The 12,058-nt window shown below is 31.6% G+C and overlaps 1 protein-coding gene across 1 annotated transcript in view; it reads left to right on the top strand.

Annotated features, from left to right (window-relative positions):
* Nucleotides 1–12,058, top strand: part of LOC114126396 (uncharacterized) — a 36,007-nt gene that overhangs the window by 21,746 nt on the left and 2,203 nt on the right. Inside the window, exons 3-10 of the mRNA XM_050202992.1 lie at nucleotides 1,334–1,507; nucleotides 1,744–1,921; nucleotides 4,616–4,884; nucleotides 5,387–5,514; nucleotides 6,154–6,421; nucleotides 6,981–7,197; nucleotides 9,649–9,949; nucleotides 11,029–11,241. Of these exons, the coding sequence (XP_050058949.1) occupies nucleotides 1,334–1,507; nucleotides 1,744–1,921; nucleotides 4,616–4,884; nucleotides 5,387–5,514; nucleotides 6,154–6,421; nucleotides 6,981–7,197; nucleotides 9,649–9,949; nucleotides 11,029–11,241 (1,748 nt within the window). The remainder of the gene's footprint in view (nucleotides 1–1,333; nucleotides 1,508–1,743; nucleotides 1,922–4,615; nucleotides 4,885–5,386; nucleotides 5,515–6,153; nucleotides 6,422–6,980; nucleotides 7,198–9,648; nucleotides 9,950–11,028; nucleotides 11,242–12,058) is intronic.

Raw genomic sequence — 12,058 nt, forward strand, 5'->3', positions numbered from 1 at the left:
GGTTTTACTTATGTTTTGTACTTATGAGTATTGCTTATTGTAATAATAATATTATGTTTCTTTTTTTAAGTTTTGTACCTTAGCATAGGTAATTGTTAAATTTGTTATTAAGCTAGTATAATATTTTCTATACGCTACTATACATATTTTATAAGACACAGTTTTTTTATTTTACTTATATTTTATATTATCCCAAAAATATAATTCTAATGAAATTAGAATAATATATGGTATAAAAGAAATAGTATTTTGAACTATTTTCGTTTTCGATAAAACAAAAATGTAAATTGCTAAATTTTTTTTATAATTTCAACTTTTAGCTATTAGGAAGAAACTAGTAATATAAAGATAGATATTATTATATAATTACCTATGTTGTATTAGACACTAAAGGTACTTTATTTCCGTATATTTTTGTAGGTATAATAAGTGGGCAACGCAATTATATTATAATTAATATCATATTAAACAAATCATTTAATAATTAGTAATATTATACTTTTACTGAATTACATATTTACATCCGGTATAAATGTATAATTATTATCATTTCTAATATGACTAATTATATATTTTAAGATATATATTTGTTATAGAACATAATATATAAAATAATTAAGATAGCGTTATATTATAGTAATATACCTTTACATTAACATTTATAACTATTTTGTCACCATGACAAAGCTCATTAATATAATATACACATTTAACATAGATAAGTAATATCTATTATTATTATTCGCATTTAGTGAAATCGTGAAAATTAAATTTTCTTCACACGTATATAATATGTTATAGGATAATATATTTTTTTTCAATTAATTGAACGGATACTATGTACCTAACCTATATGTATTTACACTGTTTGAAATAATTCATATAATATTCAAAATATCAAATTTTCGTTAAATGGAACTAAAATGGCATAGAAGTAGGTTAGATTAACCCTTCTCGATTGTCTTAATTTTTTTTTAAATAATTTGAAATAATCAGTGTTAAGAAAAAATGAATAGACACAATATATTTATGTTTATGGAGTTATTAATAACATATCCTAGATAGTAATCATTGACACATCACATATTTAAATATCATGATAATCAGATAATTATCATGAATAATATCATACATTATTATTATTATTATGTTATTAATATGTTATGGTGACATTAATAATTATATTAAAATAAATGTGTGCGCCATTTATGTCAGTGAAAGGAGTATACAATTGTTGTCATTTAGTATAATCTAACGAAAATGCTTTAATGTATAATTATATTATATTATATACGTCATCGTCGGCTATAATCAACAATTATTTTTTTCGCAGAAGGGTTCCCGTACTATTCACGTCCAGGGATCGTGCTGGACGATCCGGAATTCAAACCCCACATCGGAGGCCAGAGACGTCCCATTCAAGTGCAAGTACCCAGTAAAGGCGACGTGTTCGACATAATGGTGTCAGCCATACAAGGACCGGGTGACAAGCCAGCACTGCTCAGTCGTAAGCGCATATTCGTATATTATTATAATAAAACTTATGAAACTATTTACTCAATACTCGTCAACTACCGTAAACGCTGTAGCTACTGTGTTATGAATTTTTTAATTTTAATTTTTTGTCTACGATTTATTCGTTAGCGCAATCATTTATTGCTATAGATTTCGTAGATTTTGTCATAAGAAGGTCTTTATTATTATTATTTATATTCATATGTTTCTCGTATCCTTTTTTTTTAGCTGACGAAATATCTCCGTCGGGAGTCGGAAAAGGAGAAGTGTCCGTGATAACGTCAGCAGAAGCGAACCAGCAGTTCGTGTCCATCGACGGTAAACGAACGTACATAAACTTATTCGGTTCAGCGGAACCAACCGCAGTGGCGCCTCAGTCCATAAAGCCGACCAGCGCTGCTTCCGGGTGAGTGCAATAATTATTATACTACATTCATTAGTTCATTCATAATATATTGTTCTTAATTAGTAATTACATTTTTTACACCACCATTGAGTTTACAAAACAAGCACATACTACGCTATGCCGTTGAAGAACGCAATTCTGCACTTTCTCTAAATTCTGACTTTTTATGCATTTGCATTTTTTTTTTTTGTTCGGAAAGTAAATAAAAAAAATCTGATTCAAAACAAATTTCTGATGATGGAATTCATATTTTTAGTGCATGTTTTATCTCTAATTGTTTAAAAATTGTTTACGCAAAATACAACGTTATAGGGTCAGTTAGTAAATTTTTTTGGTTCATCTTTTTTTTTAATGAAATTACTAATTAATATATTTTATTCTTGACATACTATAAAAATATTTCATTTATTGAATATTTTAAACTAAAAGACTACTTTTTAGATTCTGAACGGAGTGAAGAATGTATTGATTTTACAATGATGTATGTTTTTTTTTTTTTTTTTTTTTTTTTGTTTTTTTTTTTTTTGTGTCTGTGTACAGCATAACTAGTCGAAATAATGCTCCAATTTCAAACAATGGGGGTGGTTTCCGATGTAAAAGTGAATATCCTTGGTGCATTATAGAGGTAAAAAGTTAACATTTTCCAACAGTTTTCAAAAAAATCGAGAAAAACAAAAAAAAAATGACGGAAAAACGGCAATTTTTACGCAAAACCAGTTTTCGACCAAATCGATTTTTTTTTATGGTTGTAATTCAAAAACTAATCACTGAAAATACTTGAAATTTTCACCAAATGTTAATGTCAGTGGTATCCGTATATAGTTAAATTTTCAAAAAATTGTAGTTTAGTAAATAACAGTTTAGCCTCAAACGATTTTTGATATTTGTTATTATTCAAAAAGTATAAGTCGTAGATACTTGAAAATTTTACCAGTTATTAAGATTCGCGTTTTCTTTACGTGATTTAAATTTCAAAATATTTTGACTTTTTTTGAGCTATTTATAGACAACTGAAATTTTCAATTTTTCTGAAAAAATATTTTTGAAGTGTCGATAAAATTTTTTTGGCCCTATCAAAATACTTGAAAATTTAATACAAAGTTCCTCATATGTTATTCTTATAGTGATTAAAAAATTATAAGAATACATAGGCACAATTTTTTTTATTAGCATTTGAAGTTCTAATTTTGACGAAAATTCGTCAAAATTATGAATATTTGCGAAATATTTGAAGTTGAAAAATCATAAAATTTTTTGTGTTTATAACTAAGGATTAAAAATACAACACTAAGTTTTCCATAAGTTTACCTTCAAGTATCTATAGAGAAAACTCGAAGCATCATTATAGGAAAAATTTTAAGTGCGTTTGAATTTTAAATTTTAACGAAATAGCGTAATGATAACGATTTATCCTCAAACGATTTTAAATATTTGTTATTATTCAAAAAGTATAAGTCGTAGATACTTGAAAATTTTACCAGTTATTAAGATTCGCGTTTTCTTTACGTGATTTAATTTTCAAAATATTTTTTAATATAAGCTGGTTTTTTTAAACCACCTTTTTCACCAACCACTAGAAATTATATCCTAGGCTGACAAATCATCTTCGTTCAGAATCGTTTTTCGTATACAATGATAACTATCATTGGATTCAAATTTAACACTCCTATAATATATAATAATGATCCATACAGCACCTAATGTACAGCAGAGCGGTACTCACTTGCCGACTTTTTTTTTCATTTGTAATTATTATCAAATTAATTAAAAAATAATTAAAATTATATTTCGAAACTTTTTCAAATGCATAATATATTATTTAAGTTTTTTAGCGCATAAACATCCGAATCCCAGTGACCTGGTTATTATTAAATATAATATGATTCATACGTTGGTATACCGGCAGCTGGTAAACAGGCTATAAAATAAATATTTTCATCAGTTCTAAATTAAACGCATCAAGCTCTTAACGGAATGTGAGTTATTGGATAATTAGTAAATTAATAATTACTGTATGAATATCATAAGATACAGTTGTTATTATATACATGGATCACATTTAAAAATTTACAGACGAGTAAAGGTATGCATCGTGTAACGGGTGTGTGGACAAATGTAATGATTGTTTTTAATTTATTTCCTGGTATAATGATCGTTGGGATACTTTCTCTCGAGACGGTCTGAAAATAATCTTCAAGGTCCTTAAAAAGTGTTCCGAACCAAACTTGTAGTTATACTGTACCAAATATCTCATCGCGTTGGCGCGATAAAATATTATAATAATATACAATTACTATTAACGATATATCAAATATATCAAATAATATTATATTCTATAATTGCGTATTAATACTGACCGTAGACGTAAATAGGACAGAGGAGGGCCCTTCAAAGACGGTTTATTGAATTGAGTTCCTTCCTAAAAAATATGTATTAATTTAAACCGTAAAATAACAGGTCATTGTTATCGAAGTTTTTTGATAAAGCATGCACATTAATTTGTTCTCCAAAAATAATTTAATATTGATGTTCTTCAACATATCAAAATCCTCATTTTTGTTGAATAACTTTTCCAACTCTAAAAAGATGACATTTTATTTTATATTTTTATTAGTTAAATACTTAACGTTTGAGATATTGTAACTTTTAATAATTGAAATATTTTAATGTTTGTTGTCGTGTGTTCGATTTTAGATCATATTCGGTCAGTCAAGTGCTGCAGCCACACGGCGCGTCCAGTCCGTCGGGATCACCGGCACCGTCACCGCCAATCGGTGGTAAACCATCAGCACCAGCCTGGAAGCGACCCACACACCCACCAGTGAGGATCGACACTTGCATCGTGGGTGATGATACGACATGTGATGCGGCGCAGCATGAGAGGTGCCGAACTGAACTCGGCGTGTCCTCGTGCCTCTGCAGGCCCGGATACAGCAGGCGAAAGCACCGGGACCCGTGTCACAGTGAGTACTTATGATGTTGGATTCTATTAAATTATTGTCTAATTATAAGTAGGTACGTTCCAATTTTATAAGATTCATTGGCTTAACGCAATATTATAATATTCGTATAACTGTAAAACGAATCAAAACTTTTTTACATTTTTATATATCGTCAATGACATAAATATGAGACATTTCGTATTGCATAGTACACAATAATAATAAATTAATCCGTATAATATGGTCATTGTCAATTTCAACAATACATCTCATATAACAAAAATCGGTCTCTTATCTCCACAATATCTTTAAAATATGAAATTACTTATTTTTTTTTTAGATTTATTGTTAGAGCTAAACCAACATTTTTTATTTCGTTTTTTTTTCTTTCGTACAAAATAAAATGGTCATTGGTCACTGTATGTTAGTGTGATAAAAAAAAAACCTGTTCTAATACCTGTTTTAATAATGTCATTATGATTGTATTTGTGAGTACCTATTTTTATTCAACAATTTTTTTCAGGAATCGTATCCATCGTTTTTTCGCTACGCGTTGATCGGTTATATGACAATAAGATCACGTGGACAGAGAAATACAAGGATTCCGAGTCCCAAGAGTACCAACAACTTGAACACGAAGCAGTTAGAGCGGTAAGGGAGCAATCAGTTTCAGTTTTTGCGACTATATTGTCTATATTATATTACATATTTTTAGTTTTTGCACAAATTATTACCTAGTATCGACAAGTATCGAATGTATAGTAATTTTCATTGTTGTTCGGTTAAATATATACTATATCGTAAGTAGTTTTCTGTGACAATTTAAACGTTTCTAGTTTATGATCTATTAACGAATAAGCAGCGGCGCGCGTGTCTCGCGAATCATTCTTTGTATTATAACAAAATATAAAAAAAAATAATAAACACCAATTAATAATAAATATAATAAATTAAATAAAAATAGGTTATTGTCAATGTTGCGGAGGAAACAAAGAATTGAAATTGATTTATGTCTTGCGATTTTTCTCAGTTTTTTTTTCTTTCATTCAATAGGTGTTCAATAGTTCAGTAGTTGCACCTCGTCCTCTCAAAACTTATTTGAGCATTGATCAGTATTAATAAAAAGTATAGTTAGTATATTAAGTTTTGTTCATGAGAGTTGATATTTCAACAAATATACCTAACTTCAATCAGAAATTCCTGATTACATCCCTTATACCTATACTCGTAGTATATCTACCTAACAATTAACTAATCTTTCTAAACTAATGTGAAACGTTTGTTTTGCAGATCGATTCGGCGTTTTCGATGACACCGTTTTCGGATACGTTCGTCGGCGTCAAGATCAACAACGTGTACATGTCCAAAACTACACCCGGCATGCCGGTCATGGTCAATGCCACGGTACAGTTAACTGAGAACGCAGAACACTTGAGGTCGTCCGTCAAGCAGGACGTGCAAAAACAACTGACGGGCGCGCTGCAGAGGCGCAACAACAACGTAGGCACTAGTGGCCTGTGGGTGGATTCGCCGGTCGGCGCCATATCGCAACTTCACGGTACTTACTTTGAGCTGACATCGAGCTTGACTTTGATTTGTTATATTTTATATGGCGTTGTAGAGGGTAGTTACGGATAAAGTAGAATTTAACCATTATCGTAATTATTTCAATTTTATTTTTGCCAAACATTTTAAGTAGGTGTACAATTATAACATTTATAAATAAATAAATAATATATTTTAAGCCACACTAGCTTTCCTGTATGGATTGTTATTCAGACAAATAAAATAAATCGTACCTAATTATCTGTAAAAAAATAATTATTTACATTTTTTACATTTTAAAATATCGAACCTGCAACAAACGAGTACTTTTTACTAAAATGTTTATTGTTAACCTGTATAATTGCCGTTCAGAAACGAGGAAATATTCGAATCTTTTAAAATATAACTTTCACGTAACTCTGAAAAATGCCCTAAATGTCTATGTTTTTTGTTATCTGCGGTCAACCTGACTACGCCTATACGTGTATTATAATTTTATATAATATTATCATGTAAAAACATCAGGCGCATAGAAGTATATTATATATTTTTTTTATGTGATTCGTGTATAGATCTTGACGAGTGTAACAGCCCGGAACTGAACGACTGCCATCCACTGGGCAAATGCACGAACGTGTTCGGCACGTTCCAATGCGCGTGCCCAGACGGCTACAGGGACCCGTGGATCGGAAACGCTCAGCGAAGCGGCCGGACCTGCGAAACGTGCGACCCAGGCCAGTGCAACCTCAGGGGAGAATGCTTCTTCCAGGCAGGACAGCCAGTGTGCAAGTAAGTACCTACCATTACTATATCTTAAATTATGGTTTACACACTTTTCTTGTAAAATAATGTTGGATATTTGTGTTTTGAAATCGACGGTATTGCGTTTTACATCAATTATCAAAAAATAGTATTATTATGAAATATTTTAATAGTGTACATAGTATTACGATTATACGAATAGGTACTGTCCAATTCATTCGAATATTTTGCAAAATTTCTTACATCCCCTCGTAATCCCCTAAAAGCATGTTGAAAATGTGAAAAATTACACAATCAATTAATAGCACAATTTGATTCTTTTTACTAAAAATGACATTTTTGTACATTTTATCTTTTACTCGCCACCCCCCTTCTCTCTATCTCAAAAAAAAAAAAAAAAAGAAATAAGAACAATTTCATTTTATATTTATCATATAATATATTTCAATACAGCCATTGTATTATTTGTATAATATAATATATGCAAACATATTAATTCAATGATTAAATAATTACATAATATTTAAATTTTCACTTGGTACAATTGATAATATAGCTTTTATACATTATACAAAGTTTCTGATATGGCTTCGTCGCTCAGTGAATTATTTTCATTTCACAATACAACAATATTAAATATATCCTTGCAATAATGTTTAAGTTAATGTCGAAGTTGTATAATATATTATCTTATTACTTATTATAGTTACGTACAACTAGCATACGAAAATGGAATTTTTCTTTGTGTTATTTCTATAAAACAGTAATGTAAAATATGTACATAAATGTATTCATGATAAATGGGATACAATATCCAAATTCCTCGCGCCATAGTTATGCTACTGTAGCACAACAATACGATTGGTACACTACACATTTGTACGCATTTTGTTCGTTGCAACGGCGTCATTTACAATAGCTAATACGCAACACTAGGCGGAAGTGGGTCCTACCGTTTTACACGATTGTAGTTCTAGTTAAGAGATAAGGCGGCAATGCATTGCAGGACGAACTCGTCGGCAAATCGTCGTCACGACAATAAAATGCGCGATCGCAGTAGGAACGACAAAAAATTGTAGGTCAGTGTGCACTAGTCGTCGTTATAATCGTAGTCGATGATGTATAATATACATATACATTATACATATATTATATGATTCTGTTCGCATGAAAACCGCACTCCGACGTCAATTATAGACGCCCACGAAATCCATAGGTATAACATCCTTACGATAGCCGGTTAGCTGCACGAGTGCACAGTGTGTGTGTGGTTAACGGTATATCGAGTATACTACAATGTCGTATTAAATGATTCTAAAATTTTAACTTTTTTTTTTTTAGCTACTTTATATTAATAACATACATAATATTATATTATTATATTATGGTATATACGACTAAATATTTTTGCCTATAGAAAATAATCTGTTTTAGTATTGTTTTCACTGAACAACTCGGTGTGAATTTTTACATCGATTTTTTCATATCTTTGCTCTGAATTCAATACCATTTTACTAATAATAATATCGATGACAATCTGCGAACAAAGACACGTGTGGCGTGCAGGACTAAATACTATTGTAAAATATAATAATATATACACATTAATAAATACAAGGGGAGCTTAAAAAACGATTTGTTCGCAATTTCATGGGTGTCTAATATATGCGAATAGAATACATAGAAATGTTTTAAATAATTTTATTGTTATATAGTTTTTACTGCATATTGTACTACACTACACAATTGCACCGTGCAAGCACATACTTATCTCGTATGCTATATATAAGTAGTTCTCGTTTAATTTAATTCCATTTTTATTCTATATAGGCAGTACAAAACGTCGATGGTATTCATTTTTTTGTGAATATACGTAGTAAAAAATACCTAGATAGTTGAAATTAAACATTTTAATTAAATGGTCTTATTGTTTTTCAAAACTTAAGTCAATTATATTACTGTTTTCATCAGCATTAAAATATGTTTAAAAATCCACATTTTAATAATTGTATAAATATTGTAACTAACATAATACATACGAGTGTAGGTACTAGTGGCCACAACATTTTCATAAAATAGCAAAATAAAATTTGATTAATAAAATCGCATCAATTCGAAACATTCAAGTCCCCCCCCACCAATATTTTATAGAATTCATGTACACGCAAATGTTATAATATAGTCAACTCTCGGCAGTTTAAGATGGAAAAAAAAGTGTATTATTAAAAACGTCGAGACATCAAAAATAAGCGTTACAGTAGACCTCGCCGGATACCAACTTGCATATCGCACGTTTTATTTAGGTATATTTAATAATTATTTAAGACTGTTATATTTATATAATTTATAATATTATTATATCGCCATCGTTTAGTAAAAAAAAAACTGCAACCGAAATCGAATGGCACGAAATCTACGTATTTATATATTTTTTATTTATCTATACCTCTACAACGTATTTTTCCTCTACCTTCGCAGGTGTTCGGGATCGTTTTACGGATCGCAGTGCGAGATCGACGGCGAAGTGTTGAGCGTAGCAGTCGGCTCGTCCGTGGCCGCCATATCCATCATCGTGCTGACGTTGGTGTGTCTGTGCGCGTGGAGCCGCCGATGGAACAAGGAACAGAAAGTCGGTTCGCCCGTGTTCGGGTACATGCCGACCGGCGGTAGCACGGTGAAAACGCCAGTGATCGGCGGACCGCCGTACCAGGTGTCCATCGAGGACCGCATGAGGTGGGCACAGATCGCGGACGCCATGGCACACGCCAACCACTATGCCGTGAGTACATAATATTATTAAACACACAAACCACGTTTACGTGCAGTAGTTAAATGTGCATTAAGAAGCGCATTTATATGCACCTAAAATATCGAGATTAGAGTTTGAATAAAACTAAAAAAATTTTTAAACCATACTTTATAATATGTAGGTACCTACTTTAGATTCCATAACCAAAATATGTGATTGGTACCTAACTACTTTTATATTATTTTATAATTCGGCGTTTTAAAATTTCCCCCACTAATAATCGTATTAATTCGCATTAAAGCGTTTACGTGCATTTCTTAATCGCGGATTAAGAGTTAATTCGATTTGACGAATCGAATTAAATAATAAATGCACATTATAGTTAAATGCGTTTATATGCACCCAACTCTCGAACTAACTCTACGCGCATTAACTACTGCATATAAACGCGACAATATATAGCGAATACCTATAAACTATAATGCTTCCAAATTATCTGTTAGTCGTTTACCGTACGAATAATATACCTATTATTGTTGTACCGCGGTCACTCGGGGCTACGCGATTGTCGATTTTGTCGATTATTGTGTTTGCGAAAATAAAGTGTTCGTACAGTTTATCGTAAAATTAAAAAAAAAAAAAAAATTATACACAAATTCGTAGCTCATAAATTATAAACACCCGAACCCTATACTTATAATTATATAGATAATAATATGTGGGTACCTACTCGTTCGGAAATTTATACGGCGCGAATGGTTGTGATCAAACAATATCCATTACCAATACGTATATATTAAACGGCAACACGTTTAGTGATCTATATGTGCGTTGAATTCGGGTTAAACACCACTTTTTGTCGAACGCAGCAAGTAAAGCATTCCAGTTGCACATATATCGTATATCGTCGGTTATAATAGAAAACCGGATATTGTAATTATTTCGGACGATTGTTTCAGACGATAAATATTATTATATATATCTGTCTTATTATATATTACGGTGAGCTCGCAAAGCGAATTCCGTCTGCCGCGTTCCTCGCGTTCTCTTCCAATAATAATCATCATCATTCTCATGTCCGTGGACGTAATCCTTCGATTGATTTTCAGCCCGAACCGGTGAACGGCACCATGCGGTCCAACATGTTCGGGTACGCCGGCGCGCCGATGCCGCTGCCCAGGCTCCGGCCGCCGGGCACGAGCACGATTTCGCACGCATTCCGCACGCCGGAGTCGAGCACCAGCGAGGAAGAGGACCGGACCGATCTGCTAGGACGCAGCTTCCAGACTTCGTCCAGACCGAAAAGTAGATCTTCCTTGGCCGTAAGTATATACCTATACTCGTCCATTATGTATAAACGTATTGTTTGTCGTGTACAATATTTATGTTCCGCTCACGACCCGCTCAAATATGGTATATGCGATGATGAATTTTCGGAGCATTTTTTTTTTCGTGACAAAACCGCGGGGAACGGATTTCCTCGTATGATATTATACTCGGCTTAAATTATACTTCGTCGTTATACAGCGTTCAAAGAGCTATTAACTGTGACCATTAATTGATTATCTACCAAAAAAAATGTCGGACGGTACTATAACGTAGGTCATGGGGCCACCTTCCGTTTTTTGGATCGAGTCACCGAACCACGAACTGAAACTCGTAGAGTCATGGACCATGGTTATATTTTAGTATATACACGATTTTAACGTGTTTAGGAAATAGTAATAATAGGTAGTAATAAAATAAAATAATCGGCAGAATTACCAAATTTTGATTTTTCAAATATTAACAAAATATGAAAATCATAAATTCTTTTTTTTTTAAAAAAAAAAAAAACTTTAATTCAATCTTGCTATACGCGCTGCAGTTCATAAAGTCAAACATAAACATTCCTGGTCGGTATGTTATCAAATAAATAGTTTGAACCTCGTCTTCTTCCACTTAAATATAACTTTTTATCTGTCCTATATTGTGTAGGTGATATTAATATTGAAAGTAAAATCATTCTTTCAAAAAATGTGAGCTTTTGGAAAAATTTTAAATATGCGTTGTATAATATTTAAAGACGCAAACTACAAATGTGCTTATAGACGAGTTTATCAAACTGAAATAACAAATAATTTAATTAATAATGAACTT

The sequence above is a fragment of the Aphis gossypii genome, chromosome 3 (assembly GCF_020184175.1).
Source record: "Aphis gossypii isolate Hap1 chromosome 3, ASM2018417v2, whole genome shotgun sequence".
NCBI classification, from domain to species: domain Eukaryota; kingdom Metazoa; phylum Arthropoda; class Insecta; order Hemiptera; family Aphididae; genus Aphis; species Aphis gossypii.